At 41.7% G+C, this 21,221-nt stretch overlaps 1 protein-coding gene across 2 annotated transcripts in view; it reads right to left on the bottom strand.

Moving 5' to 3' along the window:
* The window catches only part of ZC3H12C (zinc finger CCCH-type containing 12C), an 83,547-nt gene extending 81,460 nt beyond the window's left edge, over window positions 1-2,087 (bottom strand). The window contains exon 1 of one of the 2 annotated variants that reach the window (XM_053594509.1): window positions 1,535-2,087. In XM_053594509.1, the coding sequence (XP_053450484.1) occupies window positions 1,535-1,558 (24 nt within the window). In that variant the 5' untranslated portion in view covers window positions 1,559-2,087. Of the gene's footprint in view, window positions 1-1,330; window positions 1,417-1,534 lie in introns of those variants that run through there. The other variant, XM_053594510.1, reaches the window with a different exon arrangement.
* Between the last annotated feature and the right edge of the window lie 19,134 nt (window positions 2,088-21,221).

Here is a 21,221-nt window from a genome sequence, read left to right as displayed (position 1 = left end):
TTCATGGTACCTTTAAGTAGATGGACTTAGGTAACAAAATGAACATGCAAATTTGGGAGGAAACAGGTGAACAAAAGGGCAAGTCTTAAACAGGCATCTTCCTGGGCTTGTCACAGTTAGAATAATTTCACAAATGTCTGATGCAAACTATCATGTATTCAAACACCAGAGAAAAGTGAAGTTAAGAAGTTCCTACTAAAATTAATTGTATGTGTATGTGATTAAATAAATAGAAGCCATACCGTCTAAATCCTAAATATGTTAAGACAAAAATGTAAAACAGTGTTCATGACTTCTTGTGGTTCTTGGAAAGCAAAAAAAAAAAAAAAGTATGTAAGGCATATTCCCCCTTTTCTGTAAATGAAAAGCTTAATGAGGAAATAAGTGAAGAACAGAAAACTCCCAAATTTCCAAATATACAATACTTAGCTCCAAGTATTAGCACCTATGCTAAGATGCTAAAAAAAAAAAAAAAAAAAAAAAATCTTTATCAGTAAGTGCCTGACGGGCCTGGGATACTCCAGCACCTATTGCAACCAATAGGAAAATTTTCCCTACATTTGGATTACTATTTCATCTTTATCACAAAACACAGCACAACCAGAACTGTTAAATGATAACCAAATGGCAAGAAACCCGGTTAGAGTCATCAGTACTTGGAAGCTGAGGCTGCTCTGAAGGACTGTAAGGGGTGAAAATGAGACCATTTAGGGTAGAAGAGTGGGATTCATTTCTCCAAGTTGTATTTGTAACACCTCTTTGCAGGGAGTTAAAAATGAGAACTGGCTGAGCTAAAACGAACGCAGCCTGGAGACCGGAACTGGGCTGGATGGAGCGAGCGGGAGGCTGAGGGAGGCAGAGGAGGGTGAGGGGCTTTCGTCGAGCCCGGCCTGGGAGCGGCGGCCGCCGGGCTGCAGGGACGGAAGCCATGCGACGGCCGGGGCTGGGTCCGAGGAGTCGCGGAGCTGCGGGTCCGTTTCCGCGGCCGGCGCCCGCGCCGCCTCCATGTTCGGCGGCCGTGCCCCCCGGCGGGCGGGAGGGGGCCGGTGCCCTAGGCCGCGCAGGCCGGGGACACCGGCCGCACCTCGCCCCAAGTCCCCGCGGGGAGGATGCGCCCAGCTCCCCGCTCGGCCCCACCTGAGCGGCGGGCGCTCGGCGACTCGACCTCCGGAGCCCGATCCGCCTGGGCCTGAAGCTCCCCGGCGCGGCTGCCCCGGCCCCGGGTCCCCGCTCGGCGCCCGGCGCGGCCCCGCGGCCCTCCCCGCTCCCGGCTCCCTCAGGACCACCCTCGCCGCCGCCGGCGCCCCCCGCCCGCTTCCCCGGCACAAACCTGGGGGCCGCTACCCGGCATGGCCGAGCCCGCGAGGAGGGGGCGAGCGGGCGGCGGGGCCCGCGGCGACAGCGGCCACCTCGGCCCTCCCCGCGCCGAGCCGAGCCGAGCCGCGCCCGCCGCCGCGCGCCCTCCCCGCGGCCCGGCGCCCCCTCCCCGCGGCGCAGCGCACACCCCCCGCGCGCGGCCGCGCCGCCAACCTACTTGCATTCTCTTCTCAGCAGCCATCACAACATGCCCCGGCCGCCAGGGCAGCCCCGGGGCCCTCCGGCAGGCGGCCGCCTCCCGCCTCAGCCCTGGGCCGCCGCGGCCGCCGCTAGGGTGCGGGGCGAGCGGGAGGCTCCCCCATGCCGGCCGGGCGTGCCGCTCCTCCGCGGGCGAGAGCGAACCCGGCTGTGCCGCCGCCGCCGCCTCCCCTCCTTTCCCTTCCCCTCCCCTCTTTTCCTTCGCCGCCGCCTCTGGAGCCGAGGTTGGCAAACCAGCACCTGCTGCTGGAGACCGCCGAGAACTGAAACAGGAAACCCCGAGCCAAGGGGAAAACCCGGGAGGCGTGGAGAGGGGTGAGGGGAGCTGCAGGAACCTGTTGGACGCGACCCGGCCGCAGGGGCTGCCGGCGGCCTGCGCCCTGGCCCCACCCGGGGGTCCCGGCTTGCCCGGGGGCGCCTCCTCTTAGCTCGGCGGTGACACATTCTCCACCCCGCGATAACGCGGGTGGTGTCCCGGGCAGTCAAGGACATCGACGGGCCTCCTTCTTACGGCAGGTTTCCCGGGCTTGTTTACTTATTATCAATATTCCGTAATGAGGAGAAACCACACCCTGCATTAGCAAGACCAGTAAGAGAATTTAAACAAATGAAGCTATCGGGATTTTACCCAGGAGAGGGACTTCTTTCAGCAAGGAAATTGGCCTTGTTGGAAATGGCAGTCACGTCAAAGTTGAAGTTAAAGCTAAGATAAATCCAGATTTCTTTCGGGAGATGGGGAGGGAAAGCCCTCTCTGTACTGAGGTGGGCGCCCAGGGCTAAAGCAGGGAGCCTTTCTACTTCTGTGAATTGTACAACCCCCAGCGCAGTTGAGTCAACATTCCGAAGTATTCAACACCCTTCCTTATTCGCCTGCCTGTGGAATCGGTCTGCTTCTGGAGTGCCAGGGAAGGACCCTGCATGATTGTGCCCCTGCCATGCTCCACGGACCAGGTAGCCTGCTTTAAATGTACTATCCCATTTAATTGTCACTGCAGCCATGTGAGCTGGGTATTACAATCCCCTTTATCCATCAGAAAATAGAGGTTAAATACCTGCTGTTAATACCTGCTATTACACAACTTGGATATGAAGAATCTGGACCTGTTGCATCCAAAGCACCCGTTTGTTTCACTGGACCGCGGTTCATGCCTTTGAACACATTTTCACCAGAATTATGTCTTGCTTCTTTGAGTGATTTTTCAATAAGGCGTATGTATAGTTTAAGCATGGATCTCTTTAATTTGCTCCGACTACTTATTGGGGCTAAAACTTTATACATTCCCGGTTAATGTTCACTACCAAAAACAATATGCCTGTATGGTTGAGCTGAGCAGGATGGATGTGCCCACCTCTTTGGCCAGCATCTGTTGCTCTTTAGCTATTGGGGATGGATGGGGTCCCAGCTGAGAGCATCCTATTGGCTGGTGTCTATGGGCTTCCTGATTTCCCTAGAGATAAAAGGAGAGTATCTCCCTGAGCCTGTTTTCCTCCTAGTCTTGGAGCCTAGTAAATAAAATTGTGGGTGAGTACACTGACTTCTCTGGTCCACATTTTTAAGAACCACCTTGAAGACCCTTTGGAAGACTGGTAACCTGCTCTCTATAGCAGGGTCAGATTTTATTGGCAAGAAAGGTGGGGGCTGGAAAAGCAAACATTGTACACTGGACCAAACCCTCAGAAGTCTCTGGAACATAATTAGATTCCTTAATCTTAAGATCTCCAAGGGACTTACCAGGGACTTAGAAAGAGGCTGGTTAGTTGGTGACAATGTGACATTATCTGGGGCATGATTTTAGGGATGTCAGGAAGTTCCCCCACTCGAAGATACAGGCCCACACAGTCTACTGCTTGTGTTTCACAATTGACTCAGTTGAATTCCATTCAATATCAATAAAGCATAGTTAAATATCGGGGTACAAGAGATGAGTAATAGTTATAATAGTTAACATTTAATGAATACTTGCCACGTTCCAGATGCTATTCTAAGCATTTTGCATGTGTTATCTCATATAATGCCCACAAAACCCTGGTAAGGGACCACTTATCACTTTTTCCTTTTCAGGGATGAGAAAACTGAGACCATGATTACAGTAAATAAATAAACATGCAAGGACTAAACTGCAGGTAATTTGACTCTAGAATTAAGACTCATTATGTGAATAAGATACAGTAACTGCCCTCATTATTTTACTACTTATTTAGGAAGATAAAAACACATGAAAGTTAATAGAAAATGAAAAAGATAAGATAATTTATAAGTATCAAATATGTGTCATGGGTAATGAATGCCATAGGTATCAGAAGACAGAAGAATCATGTTAGATTGAAGTAGATGGGAAGACTTACATAGAAGATAAATCTGGGTTTCAACAGTGGGGGGATTTGAGTTGGATTGTGATGGATGAATAGTGTTTAGATGAATGGAGAGGAAAAAGAAGGGAATATCTGTGGAACTGACAGTATAAACAAAAATATAGTGCCAGGGAAATAGGAGTAAGAAAAAGCTGGAAAGGAAAAGAAGGACACAATTTCTGAGAATTGAAAAATAAGTGAGGGAAGGAGAAAGAGAGAAGGTTCCATGTAGTCTGTGTGCAGTGGGGAATCTGTAAGGTAATGTGAAGAGTATCCCATTATAGGAATACCATACACTGATGGTTATTGGATGGTTTGGAAAGGGGAGGGAAACAAGTTTGAAGGCTGATAAGGCAGAACTGACCCGGACTACATGGATAGAGAGGAAAGGAAGCAATGGGTTAGTGAGACCCTGACGTACAAATCACAAAGGCTTTGTGATCGAGTGGGTGAGTGTACTTGGTGGAGACACCCGTGAGAAAAGGGAGAAGTCTAAAACGACTAGTGAGTATGGATGGGAAACCTTAGTATTGCTAACAGAAAAATGGGGCAGTATATGGTTAGGAAAACTAGTTTTTTAAAAATGTTCAGAACAGTTTGGTTTTAGACATGTATTTGAAAATACATATAATATGCATGTGAAAATGTTTTATAGTATTATCTCAAAAAGGCAGATACAGGGTAAATATATACTCTCTCTGCTATTAAGAGAATATTATTAAAACTTTAAACAAGTTGACTTATTTATAATCATTGTTGACTGTTGTCAACTATTGTAACAATAACCCAACATGGCTGTTGTTCACCTTTAGTAAATCACAATTGAAAGAACATTTCAAATGAAAATAAAATATTTTTATGACTCTGAGTTAAATAGGCATTGGGGAATTCTTCTCATGTCTCTTTTTTTATCCCAAATTATATTTACCTAAAGAGAGAAAGAGGAGGAATATAGGGAAGAATTTTTATGGGTTCAGAGAATGTTAGGATGATGAGAGGAAATTTAAAGATACTTAATCTAACCCCATTTTTCATTTTGCAAATGATGAAATTGAGCATCAAATTCTGTGTGTCTGATAGTAAAGCTTCAAACAGGCATTAGGCAAACATGCATTTCTGCTGATTCTGAATAGCTAAAGTCCCATTTTAGTTCTAAAATTAAGTCTGAACCTTGACTTGGGACTTTGAATTGTACCTGATTAACGAACTTAAGTGGCTACGTCTCCATAGCAGGCAAAATCTGGGGATAGCCTCACTACTTAAAAGCAAATGCTTTAGAAAGAACAGATGAGGGGAGAATGGTTGGGAGGGCATCAATTCTGCTTTCTACGCTCTGGCTTCCAGGTAGATTACCACACTCCTAGATTCACATTTGAGCCTTAAAAAGGTGGCGATTCAGATGCCTATCACATCCCATCATGGTTGCTCTAAACCCACCCACCTTATCTAAGAACTTCAAAGACTTCAAAAGTTCTAGTTCAAAACTGGCACACACACACACTCACCCCTGGCAACTAGTTCTAAGCAGAGGTTTCCTAGTGACGCCCTTGGGAGATTTCTCACTGGAAATGACCACAAGAGGGTCATTTCTCCAACTCCTATGCCTCACACCCCTACCATCTCTGCCAGAACACTGACCTTAGTTGGAACGATGTCAGCAGTCCACTGTGGCACCTTCATCTCCAGCTCTTTGGCCAGCATTTGAGGAGCTTCACACACACAGCCAGGTGACTACTGGGATGTTTCACCCACTTTCTTTTATGTCTTTTTGAGAAAATCTGTGAATTCCAACAACCTATGAAATGTTAAGCTTCATTTATCATCATGACTCAACCATTTACCAAGCACATGCTGTAGGGGAGACAGACGCTGAGCGATGAAGTATATTCTTGCCCATGAGCTTCAGTTACTGGCTGGAGTTTCTATTTAACTCTAAGTGCTTAGGGAAAGGAAACCAGAAGGCACGAGATACGTGCTGTTGACCAATATCAGAGCTTCTTTCTTTTGATGGGTAACCACAAAATTCCTTGCCAGCAGCATGACTCTTTTTTCCCCCTCCCTGAACTTGTGGGAGGCCACGAGAGGACAGAGTGGGGAGGAGAGTGGGGAGGTTCCCAGCGTGCCAGTGCCATGCAGTCATGTGCCCTATCAGTGTCTCTTGTTTTAAAAGGAAATTGGTATATTGAATTATAAATGTACAAAATTGAGATAGTTGGACACAGAGTTGTGGAATTTTCAGGTTAGAGTGCATCTTTTGTTTAAAAATTCTATCACAGGAATGTTAATTGCAGCATTATTTGCAAAGGCAAAAAATATTAGAATCAACCTAAATGTCCATTAATATGGGACTGTTTAAAGTATCTCTATACGTTGGAGTGACATTCACCTTTCAAAGAAAATACAGCAGCTTTTTTTGTGTATAGAATAAACTTCAAGATACATTACTTATTGAAAAGGGAAGGTGATGAGCAGTGTACATAGTATGCTCCCATTTGTGTGGAAGAAAATCTCTGTGTTTGCCTATAAATGCATGTGGTATCTCTGATGAACACACAAGAAACTGGTATCACCTGTTATCTCTGGGCAGGAGAGCAGGATGATTGGGGAGAAGGAGAATTTCACTTTTTACTCTCTACTCTTTCAGACATAGCTTTTAAATTTTAAATTGGGTACTTGAATTAACTACTTAAAAATATTTTTAAAAAAGACTATTATATCTATTGGTCCACAGTCACAAGGAAGAGGAAGTTAAGGGAGCCCCGTGAGTTGCATGTGTGGAGTCTGGGGCTTCCCAGTGAAGGGAAAGATTTCTGTCATCCTGTGAAAGGGGAGATCTGTTCATTGCTCAAGGATCCCCAGTGGCATTACTGGGATTAGTCATTGTTTTTACAACTTAATTGTCAAAAGCTATAAACCCTGATTCTCTGAGAAGTTTTTATGGGAACTACTTGACCCAAGGGGAACATTCAGGGATGTTCTCAGTGGCAGACACCAGAGGAAGTGCACTTACCCTGAAGGCATCCTAGAAGGTCTGCATAGGCAGGGGGCAGACTGTACAGGCAGTTTGTTCATAGTACTCACCACCTAGAAGCTTTGTGCTTATTTGTTCTATTTTTTATCTTATCAGAATGTAAACTCCATGAAACCAGGAGCTGTGTCTTATTCTCTGCAATGTCCTCAGCTTTTTGCACCTTGACTGCAGAAGGCCTTCAGCTTGGCTACAGACAGCTGGAACCCCAGTGACTCGCCATTCTGTGGCTTCTTACTGAGGTATTAATCTGTCAGAAGGTAGTAGAGATGTGGTCTTGGGAACTATGATTCAGGTCCTCAATCTCTGACATATTGGGCAAGGTGGATTTCAAATCTCAAAGGAACTTGGAAACTAGAAATATACGGGTGGGGGAATAAGGCAAGGAGCCAACTACTGAACTAAAAGAGATGACAGGGGCTTGATTAAAAAAAGAAAAAAAAAAAAAGATAAGCAACTGACCAAACAAATTAAAACAATCCCATAAACAGACAAACAAACAATAAATAGCACAGCAATGAAATAAAAGAGAGAGCCTTTTAATTAGGGCTGTGGTTTACAGGAAGAACAGGATTATCAGCACAGCAGGTTTGCTGCTGAGTCACTATACTGCCTTTCTGGGGAGGTTGGGTGGATCAAGTCACCTTGACTTGGTAGGGGCTAGCTTGGCTTCAGAGTCAAGGATTGGGGGAGGTAAGTAGGCTTAGTGACTAAGTTCAGAGGGATACAGGGGAGACAACCAATCTGTGTGATTCTAGATAGTGTGTACTTTCAACTTTAGAGAGGAAGTCAATGGAAAATTCAGACTGTCACTATTTTTTTTTGAACACTGAAATTCCAGGAAATATTCATCCAAAGAACATTCAGAAGGAGTTAAAAATGAAAAGTCCAGCCAGGACAATGTTAAGCCTTCATTAGTCCTGTAAGCTGGTACCACGGGCCTAAGTGAGACATGATTGAGGTGAAGAGATAAATAGGACAGAGCCATCTGATGGCTTTGAATGGTTTGGTAGATCACAGATCACATTCAGGGATTCAGTGGAGGTGAACTCTGATCTTATTGGAGCTATTTGTCTTCTGCTTTTTCTATTCTGTGGTCAGTCTAGAGCACACAGGTTTAAACTTATAGGCAGAGGTGAGTCAGGCCATACTTCAACATGTAATAGAACCATTCATCTATTCCTGTTTCTTGATTCCCTTCTTTTTGGTCAAAAAACTTACTTTAATTTGAAACTATAGCAGGGGTCTCCTGGAATCTTTCTCCAGTTCTTCAGTCATTCTGCAACTTCCTCTAGTTTTGAGTTTCTTACACAAAACCCTGAAGGTTTATTGAGAAAGGTTAGACCTTCCAACTCATTCTTACAAGCATCTATTTTTAAAAGTGAGCATTATCTGTCTTTGGCAGTCCCTTTTTCCTAATGAAGATCTTGCCAGAGGAATTCAGGAACTTGTTTTATTTTGGATAACTACAAGAGGCAGTTAAGTGTTCGGTAAGCTTTACCAAGGACAGCATGTTTACAAGAAGACACTGTCCCAATGAAATATATTACCAGTGCTTCTGTGGTTTACATTGCTAAAACGTGCATGCAAGAGCATTTAGAGTTTTGGTAGGATAAGGTCTATACAATTACAGTAGAATCTTTGTAAATTGACCACCCAAGGGACTATAACAAACCAGTTGACATATGGAGTGGTCAACATAAAGAACTAGGCCTACTGCACTGGTTGGTGTGCACGTCTGGCCTATAAAAGTTAGGTCAACTTAAGGAGACGGTCAATGCAGGGAAGTGGTCACCTATGAAGGTTCTACTGTACTTTATTGTGGTTGGTTCTTCATTACAAAAGCAGGAGCTAGCATTTGTCAAGACCCTTTTACATATAGCTGAACGACAGTGAAATTGAGGCTGAAGTGCTTTATCTATATGGATCTTTTGATAAGGGTTAATGGAGGCAGATTTCACCGGCTTTAACATCTCGTACCTTTTAGTATTCTGATATTTTAAGTTATAATAGTCATACATGCTCATTATAGAAAGTTTTTAAGGCACATAGAGTTTCAACACTAAATCATTTCTAACCCCATCACCTAGAGATAACCAACCACCCTTAGAATTTTGCATTCTCTTTCATTCTCAACTGGTAATTCCACTATCTTTCTTAATTTTATTAAACAAGTGTGTGTTCAGTGCCAGAACTGGACTCAGAATCACAAAATAAAAGACCTATGGCTTGGCCCTGGTAGTGCAGTAGCACTGGCCATGTGCACCGAGGCTGGTGGCTTCCAACCCAGCCTGAGGCAGCCAAACAACAATGACAACTGCTACAGCAACAAAAAAATAGCTAGGCTTTGTGGTGGGTGCCTGTAGTCCCAGCTACTTGGGAGGCTGGGGCAAGATAAGCCCTTAAGCCCAAGAGTTTGAGGTTGCTGTGAGCTGTGACGCCATAGCACTCTACTGTGGGCAACACTCTGTTTCAAAAAAATAAAATAAAATGAAATGAAATAAAATAAAGACATGGATCATACCTTAAATAAACCAAATATTTTCTTGGAAAGATAAGATATATTGGGGGAAAATCTAGAGAAGACACTAAAATTACATATAATCAAATATCAAACCTGCTTGAGTTAGGGGCTCCCTCAGTCATGTGGGGTCCCCAGGGCTCATTCTCAAAATAATTATCTGTTCATTTCGGGTGCATTTCTCCAACAAATGTTTACTGAGCACCTGTGGCATGGCAGATGCTGTGTGGCTGCACCATGACTTCCTCAGGCGGCCTTGGAGACTTCCTGAACTAAAGGCAGATGCTGCTCCCTTCAGGTTCTCCTACCAGCCCCTCATCTTACAGCTTTCTCCTCTGCTCATTCTCTGCTAGCTACATGCTTTTTACTGTTACTATCCCTGTCTCTGGAATTTCTTTCCCAAATATATACCAGACTTTCTCCCTAACGTCCTTTGGATTTCTCCTCAAATATTACCTTAGTAGAGAGAGAAGCCATCCCTCAACTCCCTGTCAAAAGATCACAAACATCTTCCGTTTATCTACATTCTGCCCACAGTTCATCTTTAACCTTGATAGCATAACCTTGATTTTTAGCTCTGATTTGCATACATCAGAGGGTGCCAAAACAATGTATACACATTTTAAGAAAGAAAAGAATCTGTATTAAAATTGTAATACTTGATATATACTGATAACAAAAGATGGATGCAAGTCATGTTTGAGCACCTCTTATAATTGCAGAAGATGTGACTTGTGTATTATCATTTTAATACATTTTTTTCAAAGAGAGAGAGCTTGAGAGAGTGAGAAGGAGGCCAGATAGGCTATTTATGGCTTCAACCTTTACTTAACACTGGATAGAAACTATAGGCTCATGACACTACCAAAATTTTGAGAGCCCAGTGAATAGGATCAGGATCAGAATATAAGAATGGCAGATTCTATCTTGTTAATCAAGAAATAATTTTACAAAAGAGAAAAATTATAGTATATGAATGGAAATTTATCAGGGGTGAGAATGTAGGATAGTTTATTTGAATAAGGTAAAAAGAAAAGAGATGTGACATCCCTATTGGGTCGTATCACAGAAACCTGGACAGGCTATTCAGGTGTCTGGTGCACGTCATAACCAGATGGAAGCAGATGAGCTGATTAAGTTTTGATTTACACTGTGGACTCCGCTTTCCTTTGGCTTCTGTGACGCTATTTCTTTCCTGATTCTACACTTACTTCTCATCAGTCTCTGGGATTTTTCTTTGTACATCTATGCCTACAAAGAATTTCTGTCTGATCCATTATTTTTTGGCTCCCCATACATGCTCTGGACCGTCTCATCCATCCCTGTGTCATTAGCTATTACCTATATTTGATGGTTGCCAAATCTGTATCAGAAGCCCATAGTTCCTGGCCTGAGTAGATGCACAATAAAATCATCATTTATTTCTTCAAAATGAAGAAATGAGGCCTCTCTTGCATGTCAGCCATTGTCATTGGTGCTGGAAAAGTTTTCTGCTCCAACTGAGCTTAGGTTATATTTCCAATATACAATTAAACAATGACACAAAATACACCCATAAACAAATGAACCAAATAATTTCACATAATAGTAAGTGCTCTGAAGAAATAAATTGGAGTGGGGTGCAGGCAGGTCTAGGGCTAGCAGGTGGACAGTGATTAGAGAAAGTGTCTTCCAAATCCCATTTGTGCTGAAATGAAATGCAAAGCAGTTTCCAGGTGGAGCCTCCAGACAGTGCATGCAGCGTACAGGGCTTACGAAAGGGAGGGAAGGAGTATGACTGCAGTAGACGCGGCCCCTTCAGATGGGTCACGGGCTCACCAGTTTGCCCTGAACCTCATGTCCTCCTATCTCTTGCCCCTGGTCAGCCTCACTTATTTCCCAGACCTGTCTGCCACTTCTAGGCATTTGAGTTTGTGATCTTTTCCTGCTCTTGATAAATTGCACTGGCAGATATCAAAAGATTCTATGCTTTGGTTTTCTTCTGGGCCTTTACAAAGGCCGCTCTCTTTGCCTGCAACATCTTTCTCCTGGTAGATTTATGAACAAAGATTTAGCACAGCATTTCACGCCATTCTAGAAAGCCTTCTTTGATCTCATTTATCTGGGTTACATGTCTTTCCTGTAAGCTCTCAAGTCTCATGTCATAATCAAGGCACAGAAAAGATGACTTTCTTCCCTCAAATCCTATGACAGAGCTGGGATTTGAACCCAGGCAGTTTAACTCCTGCTCTTTTTTTTTTTTTTTTTTGAGGCAGGGTCTCACTGTCGCCCAGGCTAGAGTGCAATGATATCATCATAGCTCAAAGCAACCACTAACTCGGGCTTAAGCAATCCTCCTGCCTTAGCCAACTGAGTAGCTGGGACTACACCAGCCATCATACCTAGCTAATTTATGTATTTTTTTGTAAAAATGAGGCCTTGCTTTTGTTCAGTCTGGTCTTGAACTCCTGGCCTCAAGCAATCCTCCTGCCTTTGCCTCCTAAAGTTCTAGCATTACAGCCCTGCTGTTAACTGCTATGCCCCATAGGCTGTTGGTAAAATTACACGGGTGATGTAGCCAGAAGGCTTAGCATAAGCCTTGACCTTCAGAAAGTACTCAATAAATGTTAACTCAAATTACTGACCAAGCTCTGCCCCTGAGATGCTTTTGGATAAACAAGAGAGGTAAAAGTCTTATAAATAAATGAATAAGTCAGAGAATACAATTTGAGTACCTAGAAGGATCTTTACTATAGTTTTAACTGCTTCTCTCATTTGCAAACAGGGATGCATCATCCCTTAACAACAGGGGTGATGACAGCCTTCGAAAAAGAAAATATTTAAGAAATATTAAAAATAGGAGCAGGTCTTATAAAAAAATGTTAAATTCAGTTTTAGACTTGAGGTGCTTTGAGGTGCTTCTGGGTATCCAATTAGAGTGACAACTGGCAGCACAATTCACCTTATTAAGTATCCTCCTTAATTCTTCCCTTTCCTCTTGTCCACATCTAATCTAGCAGCCAGGTTTGTTGATTATCTTCCAAATATATCTCTCATCTATCCTTTTTTCTTCTCTCCTACCATTACCGTGATCTAAATCACCACTACCTCCATGTGTCTGACTTTTTTCATCTGCAAAATAGGGATACTAATAGTGTTTGCCTTATAAGGTTGTTGTGAGCCTTAAATGAGATAATTTATATAAAGCACTCAAAATACTGCCTAGCACATAGAAGAGGAAGCATCAAAAAGTAGAGAGGACCAAGATTGTGTGGGGCCATGGAATCCAAGGAATGAGTATTTCAGGAGAGAAGTGCTTATCAAAGATTAAGGAGGTGGAAAGCTTCCAATCTGTGATATGTTATTCTGTTAGGACTTATGTATATAAAGGGGTGAAATGGGAAGTTGAACAGGGTTATTGTATGCAATTAATCAGAATAATGTGCACAACCACTATCTCTAGAAAGGTTGAGTCAACTGGAGTCTGTTGGTTAAAATGAACAAGACTTGCCTAGAGTCTGGTTGACTCAGATCACTCCCATTGAGTCAAAACTTTTTGTGCCAAGGCCACCTCCCAGGCTGCAGACCTGTCTGTGGATCCTTTGGGGTCATTACATACTCTTGTTCAGTCTGTGGAGGCCAGGGAAGGGTGGGACCCAAATGCCTTGGGGTCACTTACCCACTCTTGTTCAGTCTGTGGAGGCCAAGGCAGGGAGGGACCCAACTGCCTTGGGGTCACTTACCCACTCTTGTTCAGTCTGTGGAGGCCAAGGAAGGGAGGGACCCAACTGCCTTGGGGTCACTTACCCACTCTTGTTCAGTCTGTGGAGGCCAGGGAAGGGTGGGACCCAACTGCCATGGTTGGCCACCTTGCTGTCTCAGCAGGCCTCGAGTTGGAGTAGTTTCTTTCAAAAATGACTCTGGGCTGTGGATGTGGCAGGTGTCATGATAGACACTTACAGTTGAGAGATAGTTATGTTGAGGAAAAGCATGAGGTAGGACGTCGAATACCAAGTTTTGAGTCCTAATAATCCAGTTCCACCAGGAACCAGCTATGTGCTTTGAGCAAGTGAATTTCTTTAATGCCTGGCTTCTCCTTTATTAAGTGGATATGTTCATAAGGTCTCTGGTGTTTGCCTTGAACACACTATTGTCCTGAATCCTGAATCATCCAGGTCCCGAAAAATCTTCTTGCTTAGTATGAGAGAAGTTTTAATTGAATTGTTAAGTTAATTGTGGAATCCTTTATTAAAATACTGCTTAAATTAATATTACTCTCTGGAAATAGGATAGTTATAATTCTCACAACAGGTTTTCTCTTCTATCAGAGGTATAAACAGAAAGAATTCCTTAATGCTAGCAAGAGATCATATGGGCCAATTCCTGCAAGAACAGTTTGCAACAAACAGTTTGTGCTATGATTTTGTCTCTTAAGAATTAGGATGAAATGGAGTAGATTAATCAAGCCTTCTCTTTTAAAAATAATGATTAATTAATTATTTTTATTAACAGACATTATATAGTATGTATTTATAGTGTTTAATATGATCTTTTAATAGATGTATACATTGTGGAATGATTAAATCAAGCTAAATTAAGATGTGTATTACCTCACAGTATTTTTTTTTACAGGTAAGAACATTCCAAATATACTCTCTTAGCAATGTGTTGTATATAACACATTGTTAAGTATCCTCTTTAAAGGAGCAGAACATTGTGCTAAGGAACTCTGACAAGAAAATGGGCAGTGAATGAATAAATGAATGAATAAAATGGGGGTAAGTTCAATGGGACAAGGAGATTGACCTAGAATATTAACAACATTCTCAGTGGAGGGGAGTTACTCCCTGAGTGGACCAGCCAGGGTAGGGGAAAGGACAGGCTGGGGGCCACGGTAGGTAGGGTACGTTCTGAGAACTGAGGGGTGAGAAGGAGCAGTTATATGCTAATGTGCATTGCTTGTCATTGCTCAGTCATTTTGCCTCTTGGAAAGCACATTCTGGAATTCAGAATTTGAATACTCCAAACTGACATCAGCTGTTTTGCAATAGCAAGACTGACAACTGCCTTGCTATTGATTGCAAAACTTCTGTGTCTACGTCCTCTTCTTTCTTAACCTAGAACTGCCCCATTTTTTCAAGTTATAATATATAGCTGGAATAACATGTTCAATATTTTAAAAAGTAAATACAATGAAATAATGAGAATTCTGGTGTGATACAATAGACTCATATAAATTGTTTCAGGGAACTGGATATCTGACAATCTCTAGAAGTGCTGAAGACCTAGGCCTGAAGCCTATAGAGCCAGGTACTTTGTGCGATGTCGTGGGACAGAGTATTCCAGACAGATACCAATGCCTCTACTGATAGGCACAGATACATCAGCTTACCTTACCTCCAGCCTGATGCCGGCACTGGAGGTGGCCTCAAAATCACTGTGGCTGTTGCATCTGCAAAAAGAATGTAGTTTCTGTCCTTGCCTGCTAGCACTGTTGCCAGAACGGAGTCTATCAAGTTCTTCCTTCTTGGTCATTAGCTCTGGATTCAAAAGCTGAGGTGAGTCCCTACAGTAAGAGGACTCAAGGCCATGTGCCAGCATCCTATGTATGTGTGTGTGTATATATGTATATATATGGCTTGTCTTCTAAGAATGTTTGATTTGGGTTAATAACCCTTTTATTTAGTTAATACCAGATATTTTGGGACAATACTCTTAATATCTTAGACATTTCCTTTTTTAGCTCTCAATTCCTGAGAAGTCCTCAAGAAAGTAAAGATGATACTAGTTCATTAGATTCTTTTACCTAATTTTTTTTCTGAGAAACATCATGTAAATAGTATTTTTAGTTCAAAATTTTAACATTTCCTGGCACTAAAATCAAGGCATATTTTTTGCTGCACACATATAATTGTTACTATATTGAGTAATCAGCCATAAAAATAATGACTGGCCAGGAAGAAAAGCTTATGTGTTATAAGGTATTTTCAGAATTAAGATATGCCAAAATAAAATAGCATTAAAAAGTATATAATAAATATATTAAACAAGAAAGGAGTAGCACACTAAATATTTTATTTTTTATTATTATTATTATTTTAGGTTTCTATCCATACCTCTGACAAAATACAGTGGTAGTAAAGAAGCTTCAATCTCTTTTGTAGCCAGTGGAATATTTTCGTGGTTCGGTATTAAGACTACAATAAGAACCTCTCCTATCAAAGCTATCTAATAGTCATTTCACAATTGATTAGCAATGCTAGTCGTGATGCAGGTAGGTGCATGCTGTATGTAAAAATTTCTAATATCTGTGGTCCCTGTAATATTCTCCCCAACTCCTATTAAAGCTGACTTAGAAGTTAGGAAATTTATAAACAGATGGAAATTAGACTATCCTCAAAAGCCTAGGAGATTTCTGTCCATATGTTTTTGGTTGTTCCATGGTGAGACCATATTTTTCCAAGTGATGTTAATGAGGGGACGAGTGGCCTTTTGTTGGTGCTTACTCAGACTTGTCTTTGCTGTGAGTCATTGTTGTTTTCGGCTAGATGCTGTGGCCTGCTTTGCTTTCAGTATGTCATTTTCATTCATTTGGAAACTAAAGAGCTGTGCTTTGCACCATGTCCTTAAAGTCAGCAAAGCCAGCTCTGCTGGGCTAAGAGCAGAGACAAGTTTGCAGCCAGTGCAAAGTGCTGCAGGCAGCCTATTTATCTCAGGGAAACAGCCACACGGAGTGTATTAAAGGCGCCATGCGGAAGAGTTTGAGGGCTGATGCCTGGGGCCAGTAGAACCTCAAGGCTGGCCTTGGTAAGAAAGCTAGTCTTATCTTTTGACTTGAGAAGGACAGAATATGGTGTAATGGGGAGGCATGGATTCCCTGTAAAATAGTGACCTAATATATATTCCTAAATTCCCTAAGGGATGGGTAGCTTGCAAGGGCTAAATGAGTTAATATGCTAAGAAAAATGCTTGATTATTACAGCTAGCTAAGCTTTCTATATATGTTATCTTATACAATCTTTATAACAACTCTATTTAGATGAGGGAACTAGGTCTAGAGAAGTAACTTGCCCAAGGTCACCTAGTTAGGGAATGGTAGAGCCAGAATCCAAACTCAGTTGGGCTTGAGAACCAAAGTGCTAAACTTGTACCAATTTATTCAGACTCACTACCTAGAATTATAGTCTATTGGTGATAGGAGAGACAAACTACTATAGTTCACATGGAAGGGAAAAGTTATGAATTAAAGAGAACTGCCCCAGTGCGATGCTCAAAGGAAGGGGTCCCTGCCGCACACCTTGGAAGTTATAATCAGAAGCCATTTAAAACTCTGATGAGTGATTCTGACTTTTGCATCCTTAGTGTTTTCACCCTTTCCCCCAAATTACTTCACTATATAAACAAATCTACAGATGTGGGAAAACTGACTGGGTAATAATTAAGAAAAAAAGTCAAGATATGATAACCTTCCTCCTAGTGATGATAATCATGGTGGCTCAGGAGATGTCTAATACATGTTTTATTAATAAAAGAACTTAGAGATTATCTCAGGCTGTTTGTACACAAAGCACAGTTTACATGCAAACAGAATTTAGGCCTTTTGAACCATAATAAGAGCGATTTGTGGGTGAATAGTTTTAATAGGTGTTTTGAAGAAAAATTAGATCCTTCTAAGAAGGGCCATGGGGTTGCATAGGCAGGAAGATTTACTGCAGTGAATTCTAGACAGCCTAGGAGGCTCCAGTTGGCGAGCCCCCCAGCATTCTATGGTTTTTACAGTATATTTACATTTAACTGTTAACTTCTAGGTGCCAGAAATATGCCAAAATAAAGTAGTGTTAAGCTGAATATCCTTCTGGGAATAATGGTGTAAGGAAGCTAGGGTTGCCTGAGACTCTTAAGACACTGATCTTTAGAGTACTCTAGAGTTTGCTATTAACAGTAAGAGAAGTGTGGCTCTGGACAAGGGGTGCCTCTGGCAGCTGGTGATCAGTACAATAAACTTCGCATGTAAAGAGGACACCTCTGAAAGATCATATTCTCTTAAAGTCACCTGAACTTCATTTATCTGATTTCAAAAATTGGTTAGTTGCTTCTGCTGAGTTTTCTCATGGCACCTTGTGTGCTGTCTCACCATGACCCCCAGGAGGACTTTGTTGTATGAACTGGTCTGTCTCTTTTCTGGAGAAGTGGGCTGCCAAAGTTTACCAAAGTATTGCCACTCCCTCCTGCATTGCTTGGGACATAGCAGGTACCTGATAGATCACTGCTGAATGACTGAAGCCAAGCAAGAAAGTGATAGTAAGTTTTAGAAACAGCCTGGGAAGAGGATGATCTCTAAAGGCAGTTAGCACATTTGTCCATATAAGTTAGTTTAAATTATTTATGTTTGAATTACATTGAATTGCAATGAATTATGACATACTTATTTTATACCCTTATTAGGTTTAGTTCAGAACTCACTATGGTATATTTGCTATATGCTGGGGCCTGTGATGGATAAGACATTGTTCTTACTCTCAATGAGCTGCCAGTCTAGTGGGGTAGAGTGAACCTCAATAAATAATTACAACCCAGTGACATATGATTGATGGTAAAATCGCCTACTGTGCATCAGAACAGAACCAGTTCTAAGTCATACACATACTTCATGTTATTTAATTCTAACAATCCTATGGGATAGATACTGTTATTGTCTCCTTTTGCAGATTAGGAAGTTGAGACCCAGAAAGATTAAATAAATTGTTCAAGATCACATAGTGACTAAGTAGTAGAGCCAGGAAATAAACACAAATTAATTTGAATTTGGAAACCAAACTAGAAACTGTTGCACTGTACAACTCCAGTACAAAAGAAGGAGGGATTACTTTGGGGATGGAGGAAAAAAGAAGGAGGTGGACTTCTGGTAGGCATGAAGGAAGTGTTCCTTAAGCAGTGACTTGAATAATAAATGGGAGTCTGTCAGGTGTGAGTTGGCAGAGGAGGGGAACAGCATTTGCAAAGTGGGGGACTGACAGTCAGAGTTTGGTCCGGGAACTGGGGGGTTCAGTACTGGTTAAGCAGACCATCCAAAGAACAGAAGGAGTGAAGGTGCCGTCAAGGAGCCTGCCAGGAGAATTAGAATGTCCTCACAAGTCAGTAGCCTTTGGCAGAATCTCCCCCTTTGCGGGTGGTTACAAGTGGGTGGAATATGGATTTTCATTACTCTGCTGTTCAGGTCCTGGGTGATCATGCCTAGTAGTGTCTGCAGGGGCCTCTGGCCCAGAGCAGACATATTGGGAGCTGGAATTTTGACAGAGAAATCATGAGTTCTTTACACTTGGATCGTAAACTCTGTGATTGTTTTTTTTTTCTCACAATCTATGATACTTAGCACAATACTTGATATCTAGTGGATTCTCGATACATTTTATTGCTGAAATGAATAAAAGAGTAAGACTGAGAATTTACCACTAAAAAGGGTTTAAGCCTAAGGAAAACAGAGGGAAAGCAAGAAGAGGTGGAGAAGATGGGCTCATGAACTCCAGATTAAGCAAGGAAGGGTGGGAGTGGTCATTTTACTGTGAATAGAGCTTGGAGGACCCAGAGAATTCACCAGGCTTCTGGGCTGCAGTTCTGACTATTCCTTTTTAGAGAGGAGAAAGCACACAGGATTTTTCTCAGAGTAGCCAGGATATTCCTAGAACTAACTGTATTCTTTTTCTCTTTTTATTTTAAAGAAATGGTACCCTTGAAACTTCATGTAAGGGATGGTTAGAATGAGCCCAATGATTTTTTAATATGAAATCAAATGGCACATTTTTTAATGACTATTTTCTGCAGGCTTTTTGATTGCCATCTCATTGGACAGTTTGTTTTGGACAGTTTGATAACATACTGCCTAGAAGAACAGAGGGATTGCATGTCATAAGAGAACTTCTAAATAACACTACCATCAGCAAGGCCTCTAATAGGAGTTGGGCAGGAGGCAGGGCTGCTGAGGTTGTCTTTCCTATCCAAGGTCTGCTGCATTAGTGGTCTCTGTGGCTGGTTGAGGTTGATACCAGATTAGGAAATAAAAATAGTAGAGGTCAGATTATCTTCCTATTATTAATATTTTAGTTTTTTGTACACTCTTGTATGATCATTTCTACCTCTATGTGGAAATGGATTGGAGAGTCACAAGTGTAGCACCTGTAAGTCATGGAGTTCTGGGGAGAGAACTATTCTTTCTCCCCATACAACTTTCCAGAATTAAAAAATTAAAAGTTTAGTAGAACCATTAAAGCAATACATGTCAGTTAAGAAAGTTGTAAAACAGATCTAAATACTCTATTAATTCTCTGGTGCCACACTAAAAAAATACTTATTTTCCCCTTCATTAAGAAGAAAACAATACTTCACTTAGGAGAATGGTCTCTTGGTCCATCAAGATTGTTGAAAAAGGTATTAATTCAATAATAACAACAACAGAATTACAAACACCTTGGTAAAACTCTACTAACAATGACAATTTTATGGTGTTATCTTATTCTTGGCTGATATCCTGTTTGCCTGCCAGTGTGATGTAACTTCAGCATCATTTATACAGCCTTACAAATCCAGAAGAAAATTTTTTTCCTCTCCTAACTTGTACAATATTTGGCTGTGGTTTCTTTTCTGGTAGCTCATATATTTGAATAGATGTCAAAGCAAATGTTTCTATTTTTTACGTGGCAAATCTGTCAGCTGCTGATTTCTTGAATTTCTTTTTCTTCCTTTGTTTCTCTCTACAACTTCTTCTATTCCTGAGTTCCTGGAGAATGGACTGGAATCACCAGTTTCCTAGAGAAACAACTGTGGCCATTCTTAATCTTGGTCCCAAACTAGAGAATACATGCTTATACTTCTGTTTCACCATTAAGAAATCCATGAGAATGCTCAATTTTGGTAGAGTTTTTCATCCAAAGATAACACTAAAATTTTCCCAGGAATGTATTTTAGATCTGCTCTAAAACTACCTGCTAATAGTTAGTTCCTTCATTCAACAATTATGCTGGATCAGATACTATTTCAGGAAATAAAGATTTAAAAATTCATGAAAGACAATCCTTTAGAATAACATTTAAAAGAAATGATTACAGTGGAGTCTAATAAGGTTAGGAAAAGCACTATAGGACCATCAGGAATGAAATGGTAATCTCTGCTCAGAGAAATCAAGGAAAATTTTCTGGAGAAGAAAATGTTGATATTTAATTTTGAAGACAGAATTCACTTAGCAAACAATGTAAGAAAGAGCATTTCAGAAAGGGGGAATTTCAGCAGCAGGAAATCATAGTACATTGGGAGAAATGCAAGGACAGTTGACCCTTAACACTGATTTGAGCTGAATAAGTTCATTTATACACTGAGTTTCTTCTGTCTCTGCCACCCCGGAGACACTAAGACTAACCCCTCCTCTTCCCTTTCCTCCTCGGCCCACTCAATGTCAAGATGACGAAGGTGAGGACCTGTGTGATGACCGACTTCCACTTCATGAATAGTAAGTGTGTTTTCTCTTCGTACAAGTCTCTTAATAGTAATTTCTTTTGTCTACTTTACTTTATTGTAAAAATACTGTGTGTAATGCATATATGCTACGTTATAAATAAATGAAACATGTCAATTTTTGTTAAGGCTTTGGTCAACAGTAATCTATTATACTTAAGTTTCTGGGGAGCCAAAATTATATGAATTCATATTCAATATTATATGAATTTTAAACTGTGCAAGGGGTCAGTGCCCTTAACACCTACACTGTTCAAATGT

The sequence above is a fragment of the Nycticebus coucang genome, chromosome 6 (assembly GCF_027406575.1).
Source record: "Nycticebus coucang isolate mNycCou1 chromosome 6, mNycCou1.pri, whole genome shotgun sequence".
NCBI classification, from domain to species: Eukaryota; Metazoa; Chordata; class Mammalia; order Primates; family Lorisidae; genus Nycticebus; species Nycticebus coucang.
Note: the sequence above shows the minus strand (reverse complement) of the source record. Positions and strands in the feature narration are given on the sequence as shown.